Source organism: Lithobates pipiens, unplaced genomic scaffold, assembly GCF_037356315.1.
Source record: "Lithobates pipiens isolate NorthernLeopardFrog02 unplaced genomic scaffold, aLitPip1_a1.2 Scaffold_1, whole genome shotgun sequence".
In the NCBI taxonomy this organism is placed as follows: domain Eukaryota; kingdom Metazoa; phylum Chordata; class Amphibia; order Anura; family Ranidae; genus Lithobates; species Lithobates pipiens.
Window position 1 is genome coordinate 204066362 of NW_027507685.1, and position 25428 is coordinate 204091789.

The window sequence follows — 25428 nt, forward strand, 5'->3', positions numbered from 1 at the left end:
TAGTCAAAAATAAAATTTATAATAAAAATGCCATAAATCTATCCCCTATTTTGTAGACGCTAATACTGTTGCGCAAACCAATCAATATACGCTTATTGCGATTTTTTTTTATCAAAAATATGTAGAATACACATTGGCCTAAACCAATGAACAAATTTTTTTTGTTTTGTTTTTTTGGATATTTATTATAGCAAAAAGTAAAAAATATTGTTTTTTTTCAAAATTGGCGCTCTTTTTTTGTTTATAGCGCAAAAAATAAAAACCGCAGAGGTGATCAAATACCACCAAAAGAAAGCTCTATTTTTGGGAAAAAAAAGAACATAAATGTAAAATGTTGTTTGTGTACAACATGGCATGACTGGGCAATTGTCAGTTAAAGGGACACAGTGCCATATCGCAAAAAATGGCCTGGTCATTAAGGGGGCAAATCCCCTTAAGTAGTTAAACTCTTCCTGACTGTGCTATAGCTGAATGACGGTCACAGCATGGTCACACATTACCGAGAGGGAGTCTATTGACCCCCTCCCAGAACCCCGCCTCCTTGCACACCCCCAGGGCACGTATCGGGAGCACTCTGTGATTGCAGTGTCCTTCGGACACAGCTGATCACTAATCGGGGGAAAAATCATGTGATCAGCTGTGTCCAATCACAGCTGAGTAAAGTGTAAACAGGATTTGCCGGTTCCTCTCCTCTCGCTGACAGCGCGTGAGAAGAGGAGAGCTGATAACTGGTAGGGATGGCCTTGCGGTTCGCGATTCACCAAACCGGCAGACTTCTGGCACTGTTCGCGCGGCGGACATATGCGTTTACATTGTGAAAGAACTTTGACCCATGATGACCCATCCATCATGGGGTACAGGACAGCCAATTGAGACATTTCAGCACATGGACAATTGGACATTCCCCCTACCTCATAAATAGACCTGATCTGGTGGCCATTTTACATTCTGTCTTTTGTCAGTGTAGGGAGAGGTTGCTGTGTGGAGCAGGGAGAGACTGTAGTGACACAATTCGCTAGCTATTAGGTCCACAAAAGTCCTTTTAAGGACTGGTATAGGTGTACAGTATATAGGGTTCTGGTGCACTGCTGCTGACTGCTGTGCTGCTGATTACTGAGTGCACTGCTGACCGATTCTGCAGCTGGCAGTTTTGTCAGTGTAGGGACAGGATGCTGTGTGGAGCAGGGACAGTCAGTTTAATCACTAGCTATTACTATTAGGTCCACAAAGGACTGGTATAGGTGTACAGTATATAGGGTTGTACACGTATAATATACTTTCTTTCAAATATAGAAAGCCTATTATACTTGACTGCTGAGCTGAGTGCTGACCGATTCTGCAGCTGTCTTTTATCAGTGTAGGGACTGAGGGACAGTCTGCAAATCACTAGCTACTAGGTCCACAAAGGTTCTTTTAAGGACTGGTATAGGTGTACTATTTGGTGTGCAGTATATAGGGGTGTAATACACGTATAAAATACTTGCACATATAGAAAGCATAGTATAGTGCATTTCCACTGTGCAGCATTGTGACTGCTGAGCGGTTCTGCAGCGATACTACAAAGAGTGACAAATGCAATAAAAAAAAAGTATTATAACTGGTGTGATAGACCAGTGGCCCCCAAAAACGACAGATTGAAGCGGGGTGTTATATGTTATATACCACATACATATTGCACTTCTCTAGAGACTTTTGTCACAGGGTCATTTAAAAAAATGACAGGCAGAGGAAGAGGCAGGCCCTTCCGCAGGGGTGGTAGGGGTAGGGCAGGAGCAAGAAACTTGAGCCAAAGTGGCAAATTGCAGAAGGTGCGTGCGATTACGTCAAAGGACGCACCAGACTTGGTTGAGTGGCTCACTCAGCCTTACTCTTCTGCACTCTCCTCATCCTCTCGATCTGCATCTCTTCACTCTCTGCTGTGAGCACCCCCAAAGACACTACCACCAACAGTGCTCTCTATCACGGTGCTGGTGTGGTGTCAGTGCTCTCTATCTCGGTGCTGGTGTCAGTGCTCTCTATCTCGGTGCTGGTGTCAGTGCTCTCTATCTCGGTGCTGGTGTCAGTGCTCAGTCTCTATCGCGGTGCTGGTTTCAGACAGTGAGGGAGATAGCAGCGGAGAAGCCAATCAGCAGGCAGTGCCAGCACCATGGCTGAGGATCAGCACTGGACGGGCACCTCCAGACCACCACAGTGGAGCCCTGCATAGGTGGGGGTAAGGGCCGGGCAGAGGGAGGGGCTCAAGCACAGGTTGGCACACTGGGACACTGGCACAGGACTGCATTGCCCTGACTGTGGCACTGATCATCTCCTGCACCCCCTTCATAGCCTTCCCTGACCTTGCCTCTCCTCCATGGCCTTCATGCGCTCCTGAATTGTCAAAATTTCACAGATAAAAAAAGAATGCTTGTCTTTGTCGATCACAGATTCACTTAATACTTTTGTTATGTCAGTGTCCATGTGGTGGGACTATGTGTGCACAGCTAGTAAGTATTTTGTGGCTGAAAATATGACCTGTAGGTTTTTAAGGTTCGCCTGCCATTAAAGTCAATGGGGTCCGCCGCAAACCTTGCGGTTCGCGAACTTTTGGCCGCGTTCGCGGTTCGCATTCACGAAACGTCCCGAAGTTGGTCCATCACTAATAACTGGTAATCCACAAAGGGGACATCTACACTCATTATCAGGGCACTGATCATCAGTTTCCTGGTTATAAGTGCAGCCCCAATCAGTGCTGCCTGTCATTGCCCATCATTGCCGCCTATCAATTCCCATCAGTGCTGCCTCTTCAGTGCCCATCAGTGAAGGAGAAAAATTACTTATTTACAAAATTCTATAATAGAAACTTACAAAACCTTTTTTTATTTTTATTTTTTTATTTTTATTTTTAGTCTTCGATTGTTTAGCAAAAAAAAAAAAAAGCAGCAGTGAATAAATACCGCCAAAAGAATCTATTTGTCTCAAAAAAAAGATAAAAATGTCACATGAGTACAGAGTTGCATAATCGCGCAATTGTTGTTCAAAGTGCGACAGCACTGAAACTTAAAAACTGACCTGGGCAGGAAGGGGGTGAAAGTGCCCGGTAGGCAAGTGGGCAACCATTTCACATGTGGGTAGTGTAGGAACAGGTCACCCGTCTGACAGGGACAGTGATTCCTACATCTCACCTTTTTGAGATGGACACCTATAAGTAAAAGTATGTAGGAATAGGACACACCCTCTGCCATACCCCCTTAAAGGAGAATTATAAAAAAAAAAAAAAAAAAAAAAAAAAGACTAGTTAAACCCAGAAGTGCTTTTTTTTACCACTACTATTCCTTTATATTGGCTTTTGAAATTTACAAATGCAGCAATTTAGAAATAGGATGAAAGGTTTACCAAAATGAGGGACAAACAAGGAGGAAAGAGGGACTTTGTTCCAAATCAGGGGCAGTCCTTCATAATTAGGGACAGTTGGAAGTTATTATGATTAGTAGCAGAGAGAGTAGGGAAAGGATAGGGACATGCCATCCTTCCTGGATACCTACCCATTCGGACTGTGCATGTAGTATTGTGGGCGTGCGCCCGCTGTGCGCCACGGGAGAGAGAGGCAAAGACAGCACTGAGATCTGCTGTTCCTAGTGATCAGGAACAGCAATCTCTGTGTTGTCCCAGCAAGCCCATCCCCCACACAGTTAGAACACACCTATGGAACACAGTTAACCTCTTGATCGCCCCCTAGTGTTAACCCTTTTCCTGTCGGTGTCATTTATACACTGATCAGTGCATTTTTTTTAGCACTGATCACTGTAATAATGTCCCTGGTCCCCCAAAAGTGTCACTTCGGGTCATATTTGTCCGCCGCAATGTCACAGTCCAGCTAAAAAAAAAAAACGCAGATCGGCGCCATTGCTAGTAAAAACAAAAGTCCCTAAATCTATCCCCTATTTTGTAGACGCTATAACTTTTGCGCAAACCAATCAATATACACTTATTGCGATTTTTTTTTTAACCAAAAATATGTAGCAGAATACATATTGACCTAAACTAATGAAGAAATTTGTTATGTTATATATTTTTTTGGATATGTATTATAGCAGAAAGTAAAAAATATTGTTTTTTTTTTTTTTCAAAATTGTCAGTCTTTTTTTGTTTATAGCGCAAAAAAAACAAAAACCGCAAGAAAGCTGCATCTAAGTAGTGCAGGAAACTTTTCAAAGTTGCTGTGACTTTAAGTCACATATATTTGACAGGGGTTCCATTGAAATCAATGGGCTGCGAATTGTCATATGACTTTATGTGTCCAAAGTCGCATTAATGTTTAGTGTGTATGAGGCCTTCAAAATGACGAGGGTAGAGCGATCAGACAGGATCCATGCCAGGTGCTTTGGACTGATGCAAGAACATACTAGAACTATAGAGAGATATGCTTTGTTCAGGTTTCATTTCAGAGGTTTACAAACACTTTAAGGGTCCATTCACACAGCTGCACTGCAGTAGCACACACCCAATATGCCATGTGTAAACGTGTGATGCATTAAGGCAGCACGTTTACTTGAAGGGACCAGAATTCACCAAAAAGGTGTATGCGCTATTTTCTGTAATGCAGCACATTACAGTGCACACTAGTGCGTTACACCATGCGTTGTAGTGCACTGCAACACACATGACTTGGCAAGGTGCATTGGGGAGGCATTCAGAATGCTCCAATGTGCAAAATGCGCAATACCCAGTGACACATTGTAAAGGGGGCCTAAAAGCAACTGCATAGCTCCCAACTGTCCCTGATTTGGAGCAATGTCCCTCTTCCCCCCTCATTTGTCCCTCATTTTGGTCTGATCTATATAGTTGTATATAAAATACACTTTATTTTCAAAAAGTGTTTCCCAGTGCTAATCTTTTCATCCAATTTCTAAATTGCTGCATTTGTTTTTTTGTTTTAAAAGCCAATATAAAGGAATAGCAGTGGTAAAAAAGTGGATTTAATTAACCTCTTTTTTGTTATATCTCCTTTAACCACTTGAGATCCGCGCTATAGCCGAATGACGGCTACAGCGCGGACCTCCTTTGCCGGGACTACGTCTATTGACATCATCCCGTGCACGAGCGGCCTGCGCGCCCCCTGAGGGGCACGCGCGGCGCGCTCTGTGATCGGCGAGTCTAAGAGACTCGCCTGATCACTAATCCGAGCAAGGGGTCGATGCCAATGACAGCTGATCATGTGATGCAACGGAGCCGGTAATCGGCTATTATTCCTCCTCCCGCTGACAGGCCGTGATCGGGACATCAGTCCCGATCACGGCCAGCCCTGCCAGTGCCCACCTGCCCCCTGCCAGTGCCCACCTGCCCCCTGCCAGTGCCACCTTAATAAAACATAAGTGCCCCCCGTCAGTGCCACCCAGCAGTGCCCACAGTGCCACCCAGCAGTGCCCACAGTGCCACCCACAGTGCCCACAATCTGCCTCAACAACGGTGCTGCACCCCAGTGCCACATATCCGTGCCCATCAGTGTCATCTACCAGTGCCCATCATTGCCCAGCAGTGCCGCCCATCAGTGCCCAGCAGTGCCACCTATCAGAGCCACCTATCAGTGCCACCTATCAGTGCCCATCAGTCCCATCTATCAGTGGTACCTATCAGTGCCCCTTAGTGCCACCCATCCGTGCCACCCATCCGTGCCACCCATCCATGCCCATCTTTGCCCATCAGTGCCGCCTTATCTGTGCCCATCAGTACTGCCTTATCTGTGCCTATCGGTGCCACCTTATCTGTGCCTATTAGTGCCGCCTTAACTATGCCTATCAGTGCCCACCAGTGCAGCCTATCAGTGCCCACCAATGCAGCCTATCAGTGCCCACCAGTGCAGCCTATCAGTGCCGCCTCATCAGCGCACTTCAATGAAGGAGAAAAATAACCTATTTGCAAAATTTTATAACTATTAAACATGATTTTGTTTTTTTTTGCATCTTTTTTTGTTTGTTTAGCAAAAAATAAAACTCCGAGCTGTAATAAAATACCACCAAAAGAAAGCTCTATTTGTGGGAAAAAAATGATAAAAATGTAATTTGGGTACAGTGTTGTATGACCGCGCAATTGTCATTCAAAGTGCATCAGCGCCGAAAGCTGAAAATTGGTCTGGGACTGAGGGGGGTTTAAGTGCCCAGTAAGCAAGTGGTTAAGGGGGTGTGGGAGGGGACGTGTCCTATGCCTACATACGTTTTTTTGTTAGTAGGTGTCCCTCATTCCCATCTCAAAATTTTGGGAGGTATGCAAGTGTGCAGCCTAGGTGCATTGAGGCACCATTCAAAGTTTGGTATTTTAAAATGGCAGATAAATGTTGCTACTAATGCATAGCTCCCAACTGTCCCTGATTTCGAGGAACTGTCCCTGATTTCCAGGAACTGTCCCTGATTTGGAACAAAGGTAAAGAAGAGATTTGAGGTCTTTTTGACCCCCGATCTCCTCATAAAGAGGACCTGTGATCCTTATTTCTATTAAAAGAGTGATCGGGAAAAAAAAAAAAAAATCTCTAAAGACGCTTAAAGCGTCGCCTATGGAGATTTTTAAGTACCGTAGTTTGTTGCCATTCCACGAGTGTGCGCAATTTTAAATTGTGACATGTTAGGTATATATTTACTCGGCGTAACATCATTCTTCATATTATACAAAAAATGGAGGTATATATTGCATTTTGTTTTTTCAGCGCTTCCCGACCGCCTCACGCAGATATACTGCGGCAGAAGGGCACGAACAGGCAGATTAACGTACCTGTACGTCGCCCTTCCAGAGTCAGCTTGCGGGCGCGCCGGGAGCTCCGTGATCGCGGGTCCCACGGACCCGATGTCAGTGGGGATCCCCGCGATCGTCTCACGGTGAGGAAGAATGGGGAGATGCTAATGTAAACAAGCATCTCCCCGTTCTGCCTAGTGACACTGTCACTGATCAGCTCTCTCTGTGATCAGGAGCTCTGATCAGTGACGTGTCACACACAGCCCCTCCTCCCCACAGTTAGAATCACTCCCTAGGACACACTTAACCCCTACAGCGCCCCTAGTGGTTAACCCCTTCACTGCCAGTGACATTTTTACAGTAATCAATGCAATTTTTTATCATTGATCGCTGTATTGCATAGTTAGTAAGGTTGAATAAAGACATTAATTCCAATGGTCCCAAAAATGTGTCAAAATTGTCTGATGTGTCCGCCATAATGTTAAATTCATGATAAAAATCACTGATCGCCGCCATTGCTAGTAAAAAAAAAAAATTATCAATAAAAACGCCATAAAACTATCCCCTATTTTGTAGACACTATAACTTTTGCGCAAACTAATCAGTAAATGCTTATTGTGATTTGTTTGCCAAAAATATGTAGAAGAATACGTATCGGCCTAAACTGAGGAAAATAAATGTTTTAAATATTTTTGGGGGATATTTATTATAGCAAAAAGTAAAAAATAATGTGTTTTTTTTCAAAATTGTCGCTATTCTTTTATTTCTAGCGCAAAAAATTAAGAGGTGATCAAATACTACCAAAAGAAAACTCTATTTGTGGGAAAAAAAGGACGTCAATTTTTGGGAGCCATGTCACACAACTGCACAATTGTCAGTTAAAGCGACACAGTGCCGAATTACAAAAAGTGCTCTGGTCAGGAAGGGGGTAAATTCTTTTGGGGCTGAAGTGGTTAATTCATTAAAATACATTTTTTCCCCAAAAAAAATCAGTTTAAAAAAACTCTGTGCAAATATTGTGTGACATAAAAAAATTGCAAAGATTGGCATTTTCCCTATAAAAAAAAAAAAAAAAACACTATCTGTCTATCTAGAGAATGTTTGGGGGTTATAAGTAATTTTCTAGAAAAAAAATACTGATTTAAACTTGTGAACGAAAAGTAACCAGAAAAGGTCTGGTCTTCAACAATTACAATCTGAATGTACAATCTTTATAGAATTTCCTTAACATTTACCATATCTATAAAGTGCACGTGCCTACCAAACAATCCCTTCAAATTATATTCTGTTGATTAGGCTTTTGCACTGTATAATTGTTGATAAATCGTAGGCTGGCTTCAGTAACTGCGAAAATTTGATTTGATTTCCAGTGCGATTATGTGATGCAGCTTGGATGCAGTTTGCATATTCCATGGGGCCACAATTGCGTTGAAATTGCACCAAAGTAGTAGAGGACCCAAAATCACGCTGTGCTAAGTTACACTGATGTGAAAGGGCAACATTGAAAATAATGTGATTTCAATTGTCATGCGATTTTCACATCTGAAATTGCACTAGCGAGAAAGAGGCCTAAAACAAAATATACAATCAGACTGCAATGTGTGTGGCAAGCTTTAGTGAGATAAGTGACAGGTGGGCTCCAATTTGTTGCTATGAGCTATAATTTGGCAAATTTGATTCTAAAAACCCCACAGTTCACCTCTCACATATCTTATTTCTCAGATTATCAGTTTTTTTTTCATGCAGGCAGAAATTTTGATAATTATTCTTAATAACATATGTAGATGATATATACAAAAAGTACTATGTAATAAAACATGTCTGCTCTACCTTATTTTATTAATCTTCAGTTTACACTGTACACTGCACATGAAATGCATAGGAACGGCACCACATTCCTGTGCAATTCACATGCGATTCCGTGCAGTGCGATTTGAGCCCATTCGCGCACCACATTGCACCAAAGACGTGCATGCACCTTTTTTGGAGCCACACTGAACCGGATCACATGGTCACTTTGTGGTGTGTAATCTGGTGCAACCAGGTGCAGGCAAATGCACTGTGTCTGGGGTGTCATTAACTGTGTATTGACACCTGCAGCAGATTGCAAGGGCAGTGCGACAGCAACATGGTGCGTGACACGCGCGTGGATTCCGGAACTTCCTGCACTCCATAAGTGTGAACTGAACCTTACATTCTGACCGATTTTAGAAAGTAATTTATATTTTCTTTCAAGTGATAAAACACAATATAAATAACTATATACAGTATAAGCCAGTTGTGGTTAACTTTCCTGAAATGGGGGTCTCACAAACAGCCCTTGATAGTACCAAAGGGCCACACATATCTGACATTTCTGACAGCAGACAAACTGGATATAGTCAAAGACTATGGACATAATACAAGAGATGGTCAGAGACCTTGGATATAGTAAAGGAGATGTTCAGAGACTGCGGACATGATACAAGAGATGGTCAGAGACTGCGGACTTTATATAGGAGATGGTCAGAGACTGCGGACATGATACAAGAGATTGTCAGAGACTGCAGACATGATACAGGAGATGGTCAGAGACTGCGGACATGATACAAGAGATTGTCAGAGACTGCAGACATGATACAGGAGATGGTCAGAGACTGCGGACATGATACAGGAGATGGTCAGAGACTGCGGACATGATACAGGAGATGGTCAGAGACTGCGAACATGATACAGGAGATGGTCAGGGACTGCATACATGATACAAACACAACTGACGCGTTTCACACTAAATGTAGTCCTTACTCATGAGCTATGAGTAAGCACTACGTTTAGTGTGAAACGCTTCAGTTGTTTTGGGTTCTGTATTACTTTGCTGTGACATGTGCAGTGTGATTCTGACGTTCTAATAAAGGCACGGGAAATTTCATTTGGAATGCGGCTGTCCAGAATTTTCTACTCACCTTGATTTGCTATATGCATTAGCCGGCACCTGGGGCTCTTCATTTCCTGGAGGAAAACTTTTTTGTGTCAGCAGACCTACCTGGAGGCCCATCTCTATATTACATGAGACTGCTTCAACCAGGCAGTAAAGGCACACAGGATAGTGTCTGCAGGGGCCCTGAGGGCCACACAAAAAGTACCAAAGGGCTGCATTCCGCCCCCAGGCCACCACAGGTTGGGCACCAGGGGTATAAATCAGACATATATACACTGGATAAATGAACGAATATATATATATATATATATATATATATATATATATATATATATATATATATATATATACACATACATACATACACACACACACACATATATATATATATACATACACATTATATATTTATATATTTATATATATATATATATATATATATATATATATATATATATATATATATATATATATATACACACACATATATACACACACACACATATATACACACACACACATACACACAGTATCTCACAAAAGTGAGTACACCCCTCACATTTTTGTAAATATTTTATTCTATCTTTTCATGTGACAACACTGAAGAAATGACACCTTGATACAATGTAAAGTAGAGTGTACAGCTGTCGCCTCAACATAACTCAACACACAGCCATTAATGTCTAAACCACTGTCAACAAAAGTACACCCCTAAGAGAAAATGTCCAAATTGGGCCAAATTAGGCATTTTCCCATTTTTCCCTCCCTTCCGGTTGTCATGTGACTCGTTAGTGTTACAAGGTCTCAGGTGTGTTAAATTTGGTGTTATTGCTCTCACTCTCTCATACTAGTCACTGTAAGTTCAACATTGCACCTCATGGTAAAGAACTCTGAGGATCTGAAAAAAAAAAAATGATAGCTCTACATAAAGATGGCCTAGGCTATAAGAAGATTGCCAAGATCCTGAAAACTGAGCTGCGGCATGGTGGCCAAGGCCAAACAGCAGTTTAACAGGACAGGTTCCACTCAGAACAGGCTTCGCCATGGCCGACCATAGAAGTTGAGTGCACGTGCTCAGCGTCATATCCAGAGGTTGTCTTTGGGAAATAGACGTATGAGTGCTGTCAGCATTGCTATAGAGGTTGAAGGGTGGGGGTTCAGCCTGTCAGTGCTTAGACCATACGCCGCACACTGCATCAAATTGGTCATTCCAGAAGGAAGCCTCTTCTAAAGATGATGCACAAGAAAGCCTGCAAACAGTTTGCTCAAGACAAGCAGACTAAGGACATGGATTACTGTAATCATGTCCTGTGGTCTGACGAGACCAAGATAAACTTATTTGGTTCAGATGGTGTCAAGCGTGTGTGGCGGCAACCAGGTGAGGAGTACAAAGACAAGTGTGTCTTGAGTACAGTCAAGCATGGTGATGGGGGTGTCATGTGATGGGGCTGCATGAGTGCTGCCGGCACTGGGGAGCTACAGTTCATTGAGGGAATCATGAATGTCAACATGTACTGTGACGTACTGAAGCAGAGCATGATCCCTCCCTTCAGAGACTGGGCCGCAGGGCAGAATTTCAACATGATAACGACCCCAAACACACCTCCATGACAGCCATTGCCTTGCTAAAGAAGCTGAGGGTAAAGTTGATGGACTGGCCAAGCATGTCTCCAGACCTAAACCCTATTGAGCATCTGTGGGGCATCCTCAAACGGAAGGTGGAGCAGCGCAAGGTCTCTAACATCCACCAGCTCTGTGATGTCGCCATGGAGGAGTGGAAGAGGACTTCAGTGGCAACCTGTGAAGCTCTGGTGAACTCCATGCCCAAGAGGGATAAGGCAGTGCTGGAAAATAATGGTGGCCACACAAAATATTGTCACTTTGGGCCCATTTTCACTTAGGGGTGTACTCACTTTTGTTGCCAGCGGTTTAGACATTAATGGCTGTGTGTTGAGTTATTTTGAGGCGACAGCAAATTTACACTGTTATACAAGCTGTACACTCACTACTTTACATTGTAGCAAAGTGTCATTTGTTCAGTGTTGTCACATGAAAAGATATAATAAAATATTTACAAAAATGTGAGGGGTGTACTCACTTTTGTGAGATACACACACATACAGTGGGAAAAATAATGATTTGAGACCCTGCAGCAGAAGACCACACTGGATGCCACTCCTGTCAGCTAAGAGCAGGGAACTGAGGTTACAATTCACACAGGTTCCACAAAATTGGACAATAGAAGATTGGAAATACGTTGCCTGGTCTGATGAGTCTCAATTTCAGCTGCAACATTCAGATGGTCGGGTCGTAATTTGGTGTAAACATGAAAGTATGGATCCATCCTGCCTTATATCAATAGCTCAGGCTGGTGGTGGTGTAATGGTGTGGGGGATATTTTCTTGGCACTCTTTGGGCCCCTTGGTACCAATTGAGCATCGTTTCAACGGCATGGCCCACCTGAGTATTGTTGCTGACCATGCCCATCCCTTTATGTCTACAGTGTACCCATCTTCTGATGGCTCCTTCCAGCAGGATAATGCTGTATGAATGTATATTACATTTCTGTTTCTGCATTATACCCAAGCGTAATACATTCATATTTGATTTCTGATTTTCTTGCCATGTATAATAAACTGCATTAAAGCAGAACTCCAGCCAGAAATAACAAAACAAACCAAAAACGAAAAGTCCATCAAAAGATAAATAAACAGCCTATGCCCCAATATTTAATGCAGAGCTCTCCCCTGCAGTACTTTTTTTCTGCCAGAAGATTTCCTCAGTCTGACAGCCAGCACAATTCAACCCATTTCCTTTGAGTTCAGGTCATCCTGGACCCACCTCTATCCCGAGACTGGACAGTGAAAGGAAAAACAGCACAGTGGTGAGTCTGTCTCTTTGTCACCCTGCTTTCTCCTTCTATCAACATGTTCTGTCAGCACATGCCTGTCCTGCTGTACAGGTCAAACACACTTAAAATGCTTGCAAAAAAAAACACCTTGAGTGACAAATGAAATTACAGAAAAATGCATAGACATTAATTACATTGTAAAGGAAATAAATAATTTAAATACAACATACAACAGGTAAGGCAGCCCATGACATCAATCAGTAATCTTACAAATCAATGTAAAATAGGTAACGCTATAGAGGCTAGATACCTGTTACAATCCAATATATCATACCTAACATTATAATAAGACAATAATATACGATTTAAATGCCAAGCTATCTAAATCAGGTGTCATATAATTTGGGGTAGGGACAAAGGGATAACAGGTGACAGGAGACCCCCCACCTTCCCCATCCTACCACCTAAGATAAGGGGGGGGGGCATATTAAACTGAGAACATGGCAGACATGGATGCCCTTCTACCAGAGATAGGGTTGAAGAAAAGGACAGCTAACATCCATATCCTCCTCCTGGTGGCACATGAGTTCTGTCATTTTGGTTCACATATTCAAAGTTGATAATCATGGCTATTGTTTGTCATATTATTTATGGCATTCTTCTATGTTTATTATTATGTTATTCTTCTATATTTATTATTATTTATGGCATTCTTCTATGTTTATTATTATGTTATTCTTCTATATTTATTATTATTTATGATATTCTTCTATGGTTATAATTACGTTATTCTTCTATATGTATTATTTATTCTATATATGTATTCTTCAATGTTTATTATTACGTTATTCTTCTATATTTATTATCATGATATTCTTCTATGTTAATTATTATGTTATTCTTCTATATTTATTATTATTTATGGTATTCTTCTATGTTTATTTTTACGTTATTCTTCTATATGTATTATTATTTATACTATTCTTCTATGTTTATCATTACGTTATTCTTCTATATTTATTATTATGATATTCTTCTATGTTAATTATTATATTATTCTTCTATATTTATTATTATTTATGGTATTCTTCTATGTTTATTTTTACGTTATTCTTCTATATTTATAATTATTTATAGTTTTCTTCTATGGTTATTATTACGTTATTCTTCTATATGTATTATTTATTCTATATATCTATTCGTCTATGTTTATTATTACGTTATTCTTCTATATTTATTATTATAATATTCTTTTATGTTAATTATTATGTTATTCTTCTATATTTATGGTATTCTTCTATGTTTATTTTTACGTTATTCTTCTATATTTATTATTATTTATAATATTGTTCTATGGTTATTATTACGTTATTCTTCTATTTGTATTATTTATGGCATTCTTCTAAATTTATTATTATGTTGTGCTTCTATATTTATTAAAATGTATTGTTATTTATGTTATTCTTTCACTGTATGTGCTTTCATAGAAATAGTGATTGTAAAGCATCCAAACTATAGACTAGGGGTAGGCAAACCCCAGCACTCAAAGCCTCTTTTGCCGGTGTTCTACCATATAGTGTCCGGCCATCAAATAGTGTCCGGACCGTACTGCGCATGCAGGAAAATCTCTGAAGCTGAACGGCACCTGCGCCGTGAGTGGAGGTGGTAGCCCCACCATCCAAGCGGACATAGGGTTGTGAATATTAGAGGGCCCCTCACAGGCGAGCTTCGCTCGCCACGCTTCGGGCTCGGCCTCGCTGCGCTCGGCTCTTTTTTATTCCTACTCTATGTCCACTTGGATAGTGGGGATAGAACCTGGACTCACGGCGCATGCGCCGTTCATCCTCTGCAATTTTCGGAATCTGTGTTGCTGTGTACTGCGCATGCGCAGTACACAGCGGACACTATCCGATGGAGGACGTTATTTGACAAGACACTGGCACCCGACTCCCTCCCCATCAGTAGAGCTGCACAGGGAAGTGTCAGTGACACACTAATGCATTCCAATTTCAGAATTCCCCAACATTAATTGGTTCTCTAACTTTGCTGTAGCTGCGATCGTCAGCTTTTGTGATGGGGAAGAGATTGGGTGCAGTTCTGCTAGGAGGGGTCAGTCCCTGTTTCCAGCAGAAAGAGGACTGTCATTGGCCACTGCTAAAGCCAATCACAGTCCTGTTAGCCCCACCCACCATCTGGAGGAAGAGGACTGGCTTGGTTGCCACTACCAATCTCAGAAAGAAGGGATTTCACTGTGATTGAGAAAATCACAATCTGGTGACAGTTTGTGGAATTACTATTGAGCATCTGGGAACTTTGTTGAAATTATTCCTGAACCATTGCATCACGTACTACTTACCCCTGCATTCTGTGACCCTTTAAGCCAGAGCCAGTATTCAGCGCAATGAAAATCACACCCAAATTTTGCTGCGGCGCAGAGCGCCACACTTTTCCTCAACTGTGGGGGCCCAACTTATGATCCTGCACACAGGCCCCCTGCTTTCAGAAAATACCCCTGACCTGAGCTCATCATTGCGCATCCATTCCAGGTGCTTGTATGTGATATCACATACATCACATACAAGCATGTGGGCTGGATGCGAGAGGTGGATCAGCAGGATGAATGTGCCAGGACAGGTAGATGTGTCTCATCTCTGCTTCCTTTCACCACTCTGCATATCATGGATATCATAGATGAGAAGAGGGTACAGCGGTGGAGCAAATGAGTAGGGGGGTACAGTGGTGGGGAAAATGAACAGAAGGGTTTCAGAGGTGGAACAGATGAGCAGGGAGGTAGAGTGGTAGAAGAGATGAGAAGGGGCTTCAGCAGTGGGACAGAAGAGCAAGGGGGTACAGTGATGGGGTAGATGAGAAGGGGGTTACAGTGGTGGGATAGATGAGCAGGGAGGGGGGGGGGGGTTCAGTGTTGGTGCAGATGAGAAGGGAGATCAGTGGGGGGACAGAAAATCAGGGGGGGTAGAGCAGTGGGGCAGATGTGAAAGGAGGTGTATTGGTGGGACAGATGAGCCGAGGGAACAGAGGTGGGGCAGAAGAGCAGGGGGTACAGAGGTGAGACAGATGTGCAGGAGGTACATTGGTGGGGCAGATGAGAAAGCGGGTTACAGTGGTGGGGCAGATGAGCAGATGGGTTCAGTGTTAGGACAGATAAGAAGGTGATTCAGTAGTGAGACAGAAGAGCATGGGGATATTTGGGTGGAGTAGATGTGCAAGGAGGTACAGTGGTGGAGCAGATGAGAAAAGGAGTGCATTGATGGGGCAGATGAGCAGCAGGGTAGCAGTGGTGGGACAGAAAATCAAGCGGGTACAGTGGCAGGGCAGATGTGCAGGAGGTACAGTAGTGGGTGGGATGAGAAGGGGGTTCAGAAGTGGGACAGAAAAGCAGGGGCTACAGTGGTGGGACAGATGAGCAGGGGGTGTTCAGTGTTTGGGCAGAAAAGAAAGGTGGTTGAGCGGTGGGACAGATGAACAGGGGGGTTCAGTGTTGGGCCAGATGAGAAGGGGGTTCATCAGTGGGACAAAAGAGCAGGGGTGTACAACGGTGGGGCAGATGTGAAAGGAAGTACATTGGTGGGACAGATGAGCAGGGGGTTACAGTGGTTAAGGCAGAAGAGCAGGGGGTACAGAGGTGGGGCAGATGTACAGGGGGGTACAGTGGCAGGGCAGAGGAGAAAGGAGGTACTATGTTGGTACAGATGAGCAGGGGGTTACAGCGGTGGGGTGGATGAGAAAGTGAGTTACAGTGGTGGGGCAGATAAGCAGTGTTAGGACAGATAAGTATATGGTGGGGGTATGGCGGTGGAGCAGATGTGCAGGGAGGTACAGTGGTGGGGCAGATGAGCAGGGGGTGAGAAATGGGGTGGATGAGAAAGGGAGTTACAGTGGTGGGGCAGATAAGCAGATAAGTTCAGTGTTAGGGCAGATAAGAAGAGCATGGGGGTATGGCAGTGGAGCAGATGTGCAGGGAGGTAGAGTGGTGGGGCAGATGAGCAGGGGGTTACAGTGGTGGGCCAGTAGAGCAGGGGGTATAGAGGTGGGGCAGATGTACAGGGTGTTACAGTGGTGGGGCAGACGTGCAGGGTGTTACGGTGGTGGGGCAGATGTGCAGGGGGTTGCGTTGATGGGGCAGATGTGCAGGGGGTTACGTTGGTGGGGCAGATGTGCAGGGGGTTACGGTGGTGGGGCAGATGTGCAGGGGGTTACGGTGGTGGGGCAGATGTGCAGGGGGTTACGGTGGTGGGGCAGATGTGCAGGGGGTTACGGTGGTGGGGCAGATGTGCAGGGGGGAAAGTGATCTGAGGTATGGAGTTGCAGGAAACGGGGCTGATCTGAGGCGTGAGAGTGCAGGATGATAATTTCTCACTACTAAAGTAGTTTACAGCATTTACTTATATAAACTATAAGTAATAAATATTATTATAATTATATATATATATATATATATATATATATATATATATATATATATATATATATATATTTATTTATTTATATAAAAAATCCTTTTCGGATTTTCGTGAGAGTGTGAAGTTGACATTTTTTTGCTATAAAATCGTCACTGCGCTCAAAAGGTTGTCTACCCCTGCTATAGACTGATTGTAAAGAGGAGACTGTATCAAAGCGGAACATATTGTGTCCAATGTTATACAATGTAAGTGAAAAAAAATAAAAATCAAATGTTAAAAAAAAAAATGATACTTAAAAAAAAGAAAAAATAGGACAGCTGATTCCTTTCATCATTTAAAAAAATTCATCATTCCCCTTTCCTTCCTAATCCAGAGAGAGAAGAGATTTAGGATTAGTAGGGGGGTGTCTTTGCTTGCTGGGGGATCCCAGCATGATCCAGCAAGGGGCCCTGGGAAGTATGGAGCAGCTGATCCCCCTTGCACGAAACCAAGAAGCATCAGTGAATGAAGAAGAATTTTTGTGAATGGCTGGTCACATGACCAGAGGTTCTTTGTGCTGGCAGGTGAGAGTGTGACAAGGGTCCCTAAATCCCCCTTCTAGCGGTGCTGTGGACCAGAGTGATGGGTCTGGCCTAGGCACCAGGGATGACATCTGCAGAGGCACACACACACACACACATATATATATTTATATATACACATATATACACACACACACACATACACCAAGGGGGAGGGGGAGGAGGGTGGGGAGGGGAAGCAGCTATCATGGTTCCTCAAACTGATCACAGCCCTTTTTTTATGAATGAATCCAGATGCAAATAGGATTGATTCACAAAAATCTGCCCCTTCCCCTTCCCCACCTTGAATGAGGACCAGAAATGGCAGTTGCCCCCCTCCACCCTCCCCCGCACCCCCATTGCCTTCCCTCCCTGCAGCTATTTCAGGACAGGAGATGGTGGGGGGGAGAAATGCCAGATTTAGGCAAATGGAAACAGCAGCAGCAGCAGCAGCCATGCAGGATGACAGGAGGGAATGATAACAGAGAGGGATGGGGGTTTAATGCTGGGATGAATGGCCCTGCCTGCTGCAACAATCAATGGGGTACCTGTCAGATAAGGAAAGGGGGGGGGGGGTCAAGCAAAGGGTGCAATGATTAAAAACAAAAAAAAAGGCAGAACTCACTCTCTGTCCATAGCTGATAGAGAATCCAAGAAGGGATGCCTCCTGTATGCTGTGATCCTGTCTTGCCAGGGGAATGTCTATGGTGGCACAATGCAATAGCTGGCAGCAGGGTGTTATTTCTCATCTCCTCTGTTTTTTCCTCTTTTTCTCCATTTTTTCCTGGGCATCATGATGTGGCTGTTGGAGGAGCAGCCATCTTCCAGGTAACAACATCTCAGATCACCCCCATCCCTCCCTCCTCCTCCCCCCCCACCCTACCACCACCCCCTCCTCTCTGCCTCCTGGGCTGTGTCTGTGCTGCTGCTGCACCTGGAGGCTGAGCTGCTGCTGATGGGGATCAGAGGGGCCTGGCTGCTCCCAGTGCCCGGGGACAGTGGGGTGCTGCTGCACGGAATAGGGGGTGCATGAAATAGAAGAGGGGTTGGGGGGGGGGGGGGCGATCGAGGTGGAGGCTGCACGGTCCTAGTGCTCGGCAGGCTCGGTGATGCACCTGTTTCTCAGGATATAGAAGGAGCAGAGCTGATGCATGGCTGCATATTGCATGTAGATGCTGCAACGTGTGGCAGGAGATGGGCAAGTAGGGGGTTAAACATTGGACCGCGGGTACTGAACCCCGAAGTGCAATATTGGGGAGGGGGGGCAGATGTCACTCAGAGCTGCAGGTTGGCCCTTTAAAAAGGTGGCAGGAGCCAGAAGGTAGGGGCATCACACTGCTCCCCCCCCCCCCCCCCCCGCAGGGCGCCCCTAGCACTACACTATCATGCTTGGAGAAAGATGGGGGTTAAATATCATCCAAAGCTGCAGGTTGGCCCTTTAAAGGGTGGCAGGAGTCGGAAGGTAGGTGCATCACACTGCCCCCCGCAGGACGCCCCTAGTACTACACCATCATGCTTTGAGAAAGATGGGGGTTCAGGGGGTTAAATATCATGCAAAGCTGCAGGTTGGCCCTTTAAAGGGTGTCAGGAGTTGGAAGCTAGGTGCTCACGCTGCCCCCCGCAGAACGCCCCTAGTACTACACAATCATGCTTGGAGAAAGATGGGGGTCCAGGGGGTTAAATATCATCCAGAGCTGCAGGTTGGACCCTTAATAGATGGTAGAAGCAGGGGGCAGATGCAAAACACTGCCCCCGCAGGACGCTTTTGGTACTACACAGCCATGCTTGACGGAGGGGGGGGATATCAACCAGAGCTGCAGGGTGGCTCTTTAAATGGATGGTGGCAGTAGGGAGGTAGATGCATCACACTGCCCCCGCAGGGCGCTTCTGGTACTACATAGCCATGGTTGGGGAGGGGGCAATGTCATCCAGAGCTGCAGGTTTGCCCTTTAATAGATATAGAAGCAGAGGGGCAGATGCAAAGCACTGCCTCCGCAGGACGCTTCTTGTGCTACACAGCCATGCTTTAATGAGGATGGGGGGGGGTGGTGTCTGGGGGGTAAATGTCATCCAGAGCTGCAGGGTGGCAGTAGGGAGGTAGGTGCATCACACTTCCCCCACAGGATGCTTATGGTACTACATAGCCATACTTGAAGGAGCATGGGGGGGGGGGGGCAATGTCACCCAGAGCTGCAGAGCAGTAAGGAGGGCATCACACTGCCCCAGCAGAATGCCTCTGGTGCTACATTGCCATGCTTGGAGAAGGATGGTGGGGGGGGGGGGGCAGGTGTGTGAATGGCACCTGGAGCTGCAGGCTGGCCCTTTAAATGGTGACAGCAGCAGGGAGGTAGATGCAACAGATTGACTCTGCAGGATGCCTCTGGTGCTACACTGCCATGCTTGGAGAAGAAGGGGGGTTGTAAATGTCACTGCAGGTTGGCCCTATAAAAGGTGACAGCATCGGAGAGGTAGATGTATCACATTGTGGTAAGTGTGACATCACAGCTAAGCCTCTCCACGTTGTGCAGAGAATGCTGTACATTCATTCAGTAAATACAAAGCATTTTCTGAATGATGTCTGTGCTTTGTTGGACCTCTTGTGTTCGGAATTTAGCAGGGCAGCTGCTCAGCACAGGACTCAGAAGCAAGAGAAGATCACTGGAGTGTCAAGGTGTCAACTTCATTGATTTCCATCTTCCAGGGGCATTGGCCAGGTAAGTCATATACATACTGTAGGTACATTGGTCCAAGCTAGACCAATGTAACTACGTATCGTATAGCCATGCCTGGAACTCATCTTTAAAGCCCAACTCCGGGCATGACAAATAAATGAACCCCTGCAGTGGGGTCCCCCTCGGATTATATGCTTGTTAGAGATGAATTCCATGTATTGCTTTTTTTACACAGTTACATTGGTCTCACTTGGATCAATGTAAGTATAACATGTTCCATACCTGTAGGATTGCTGTATAAGCGGAGAATCACGGTTGTAGTCACAACTCATACAATGATTGCTGCATTCTTCGGGGCCCATTGACGAGTGGTTGCCCTGCTGCTCATAGTGAACACAGCGGTTCGATCACTCAGCATGAGCGCCCTTCACGGAACACTATATTTTTCTCAATGAATGTAAGACATTTTCTGAATGGACAAGGTGGAGATTGTGACAACCCCCCTCCCCCTACTCACAGCCTCCTGGGATATCCATGTCATAGATCTGAGGAACATTCTGGGTTGTGTAAAACTCACTGGGGTTGATTTACTAAAGGTAAATTGACTGTGCATGTTACAAAGTGTGGTTTCTCCAGAGCTTAGTAAATGAGTAGAAGCTCTGCTGACTTCCATCATCCAATCATGTGCAAGCAAAAATCCTGTTTTATTTATTTTCCTTGCATGTGATTGGGTTCTCTTTGCAAAGTGAAGCTTTACCTCATTTACTAAGCTCTGTGGCAATTGCACTTTGCAACGTGCACAGTCTATTTGCCTTTAGTAAATCAACTCCACTGTGTCATCAGGAGGCCAGCTCCTAGGATATGGAAGAGACATTCGGCCTCCGGATGACATTACAAAGAATTTAGCGGCACAGGAGCCGGAGTGTGGGCAGGTGAGCATGCTATTTCAGCTCACCTACCATACCAGATAGGAAGGGGTTAATATTAAAATAAACCCCAGGGAGTAACGTTCATCTTTAAGTCTAGGGGGTTGCAGAAGAGATATTACATACCTGACTCCCCGCTCCCTCAAACCCTGCAACCGTTCCCTTTCAGCTTCCCCTGTAAGGTACTCCTGGCTGCAGTCACATTCCTGCCTGCACCATGTACAATACAGGGTTCATAGCCCTGCACTGTCCTTGATGATGCTGAGGCTCCACCCTAGAACAGAGCTTCAGGGAGAAAAGGAGAGCACTGGAGCTGGTTGGAACGGGGAGTCGGGTAAGTCATGCATTCTCTTCTGCAACCCGTAGGCTTAACAAGCATTTAACTCTTGCGGGGGGCACTGCAAAAAAATTTTTTTTGGGGGGTCGGACTTTGGCCTTAATTCTGAATTTTCGGGGTTTGTTCACACCAGCAGCTGATATATGTAAAGCATGTCCTACTTTCTTTCAACGCTGTGGTGCAAATTAAACAAATTTGAGCATAACTGCACAGTGCAGCCCAATGCAATTGGTGTGAACAGGCCCTCAGTAGCATGGTGGTCACAACCATTGGTGTGCCAGGCCACATCCTAATCACACTATGTGTGGTGCCAATTCCCACTACTGCCCGGACTTCCCCTGTGTTGGACCCCCTCCCGCCTCATTGCTTCTGGCTTCTCTCCTCTCCCCACCCCCAGCTGCTACGGGGGATGTTTCAGGATGGAGAGTAAAGGAAGGGGCTAATAAATATGTAATTTACCAGCGCCTTCTTTTTCTAAATGAACACACTCACTCACTTTGTTCATTCATAACTGAAGCATAGTAAACTGTGCTTACTTTGCTTCAGTTTGTGAATGGAAAGGAAGCCGCTTGGCACAGAGCACTTCCCATTCATTCACTGTCCCATGCAGCTAAGGCTGCAGAGAAAGGCATGTGTGTTTGAGCTTTGGGGTGCACACCCTAATGCAATAGGCTGCGCACACCTATGGTCACAAACCTTTAGCACCCCATATGTTATATAAATGTAGATGTAAGCTATTTGTCTTCCAGCAAAGACGTACAGTTAGGTCCAGGCACAATTTTAGTTTTTTCAGGTATTTACAAAAACATATTCAAGCTATAGTTAAAGAATGGATATAGGCCAAAAATGCACAATCTCAGGTTTAATTTTAGGTTATGTACATCCAAATCGGAGGATGGGTTTAGGAATTACACCTCTTAAAGCGGAGGTCCACCCTAAAATACACTCCTAGGTCTATGTGATCCCCCCTTCCCTAAACGCTATGTAACCCCCTTACCTTTCAGCTGTCTTCCTCCGTTTTTTTTATATTTCAATTTTTCTGTCCCAGTGAATTGCGGAAAGGGGAGGAGCCGATGCGGAAAGGGGCGGGGCTTAATCGGCAGGTCACTTGTTCCGGTCTGCCGCATGGGCTCCTGGGATCTTTTTTTTTTTCCCCAGGAGTCTGTGAGATCTAGGAGTCTAGAGATCTCGCGCGAGTCATAGAAGGGAAGTGATGTCTTTGTATCATTGTTTATCTCCGTTGCCATGACAACGGGGCGGGACTTCCGACGAGAACACCCGTTGTCATGGCAACCGGAGCTGTTGACGGCGCTCGATATTGCGCTTACTGCGCATGCGCGAGATCTTTTATAGATCGGGCGGTGCATGCTGGTCATTTAGCATCACACACTCCCGGAAGAGGATGCCTGTGGGCTTCACATGCCCACAGGCAAAATGGAAACCGTCGGGAGACGGTTTTATAAAGTCATTTATGAGGAGACAAAGGCATGCTGCTGATGGCAGAAACAACAGAAGTAAGTGTTAGCCTTCTTAATAATATTGATTTTCACTATGCCTAAAAAAAAAAACGTTAGAAACGGTGGAATCCCGCTTTAAAGTGGTTGTAAACACTTACAAACCACTTTGACCTACAGGTAAGCCTAGATTAAGGCTTACCTGTAGGTCCAAGAAATATCTCCTAAACCTATACGGTTTAGGAGATATTTACAAAAAGACAGGCACTGCTGTCTACGGCGCATGCGCCATAGACAGCTGCGCGCAGGCGCACTGGGCAGGCCGCAGATCGCAGCGATATGCTGCTCATGTCGGTTCCCGTGCGCATGCGCGGAAGTGACGTTATCGCTGCTCCGGCGAATCACAGCGCTGGAGCAGCGAGACCCGGAAGTCACTCCAGGATACATGGCAGCGGCGAACATGAAGAAGGAGGAGCGCTTCGGGGGCTTCGTTCTCAGGTAAGTTATTCATAATGAGCTAGTATGCTATACATACTAGCTCATTATGCCTTTGTCTTGCAGGTTGCTTTTTTTTTTTCAACTGCCTTTACTTCCTCTTTAACCACTTCAGCCCCGGACCAATAAACACCCTAAGGACCAGAGGTCTTTTTACAATTTCACACTGCGCTGCTTTAACTGGTAATTGCGCGGTCATGCAATATTGCACCCAAACGAAATTTGCGTCCTTTTCTTCCCACAAATAGAGCTTTCTTTTGATGGTATTTGATTGCCTCTGCGATTTTTATTTTTTGCGATATAAATGGAAAAAGACCGAAAATTTTGAGAAAAAATGATATTTTCTACTTTTTGTTATAAGAAAAATCGAATAAACTCAATTTTAGTCATACATTCAGGGCAAAATTTATTCAGCCACATGTCTTTAGTAAAAAAAAATGTCAATAAGTGTATATTTATTGGTTTGCGCAAAAGTTATAGCGTCTACAAACTAGAGTACATTTTCTGGAATTTACACAGCTTTTAATTTACGACTGCCTATCTAATTTCTTGAGGTGCTAAAATGGCAGGGCAGTACAAACCCCCCCAAATGACCCCATTTTGGAAAGTAGACACCCCAAGGAAGTTGTGGAGAGGCATATTGAGCCCATTGAATATTTTTTTTTGTCCCAAGTGATTGAATAATGACACAAAAAAAAAAAAAAAAGTTTACAAAAAGTTGGCACTAAATGATATATTGCTCACACATGCCATAGTTATATGTGGAATTGCACCCCAAAATATATTCTGCTGCTTCTCCTGAGTACGAGGATACCACATATGTGGGACTTTTTGGGAGTCTAGCCACGTACGGGACCCCGAAAACCCAAGCACTGCCTTCCGGATTTAAATATAAAATACTACCAAAAAAAACTTAGCGATCGCAGGGATCAGGCCTAACTCTGCGATCGCTGCAGTTATAGTTTAGTGTTTTGTAAGTGACAGTGATCAATCGATACTGCACTTGGGTGGACTGGGCGGAGGGGCAAAACGCAGGTGCCAGCAGGTATCTGGGCTGATCCCGCTAACAATGTGTTTTTTTGGAACCCTAAACTGCTGGGGACGCTAGTATAGATCTGATCAGATCAGATATTGATCTGTTCAGATTCTATACCACTACGGGAGATTTATGCTTTGCGTGTGGGTGTTAGCGGTACTGGCACTAACCTAGCGCTGCCTGGGGCGACGCAGACCCTGACCCTAAAACCTAATTGATATCACCCGCTGGGTGATCAGGGGGTTAAACCTTTACTGAGTAATAAATGGTGGGTGCCCTGATGCTATAAAAAGCAAACTAACCAGAGTCACCCGTAACACTTATACGGTGATCACTGGTGAAAGGGTTAACTAGGGGCAATCAGGGGGTTCAAATTTTTATTAGGTAGTATATGGGGGTCCCTGGTGCTATATAAAAACCTGACGGGGAACCTAAATAACTAACTGGCTAACCAGCGTCACCAGTGACACTTATACTGTGATCGCTGGTGAAAGGGTAAACTAGGGGCAATCAGGGGGTTAAAACCATTATTGGGTAGTATATCGGGGTACCTAGCGCTATAAAAACCTGGCGGTGAGCCTAAAAAAATAACTAGCTACCTAGCGACACTAATGCAGCGATCAGAAAAATTATCGCTTAGTGATACTGGCAAAAGGGGGTGAAAGGGTTAACTAGGGGCAATCAGGGGGTTAAAACCATTATTGGGTAGTATATCGGGGTACCTAGCGCTATAAAAACCTGGCGGTGAACCTAAAAAAATAACTAGCTACCTAGCGACAAAAGCGACACTAATGCAGCGATCAGAAAAATGATCGCTTAGTGACACTGGCAAAAGGGGGTGAAAGGGTTAACTAGGGGCAATCAGGGGGTTAAAACCATTATTGGGTAGTATATCGGGGTACCTAGCGCTATAAAAACCTGGTGGTGAACCTAAAAAAATAACTAGCGACACTAGCGACACTAATGCAGCGATCAGAAAAATGATCGCTTAGTGACACTGGCAAAAGGGGGTGAAAGAGTTAACTAGGGGCAATCAGGGGGTTAAAACCATTATTGG

The 25428-nt window shown here is 44.5% G+C and overlaps 1 protein-coding gene across 2 annotated transcripts in view; it reads right to left on the reverse strand.

The window, feature by feature from the left end:
- The window catches only part of LOC143982196 (sprouty-related, EVH1 domain-containing protein 2-like), a 107110-nt gene extending 88792 nt beyond the window's left edge, over positions 1-18318 (reverse strand). The window contains exon 1 of one of the 2 annotated variants that reach the window (XM_077480706.1): positions 18077-18318. In XM_077480706.1, the coding sequence (XP_077336832.1) occupies positions 18077-18087 (11 nt within the window). In that variant the 5' untranslated portion in view covers positions 18088-18318. The remainder of the gene's footprint in view (positions 1-18076) is intronic. The other variant, XM_077480712.1, reaches the window with a different exon arrangement.
- Between the last annotated feature and the right edge of the window lie 7110 nt (positions 18319-25428).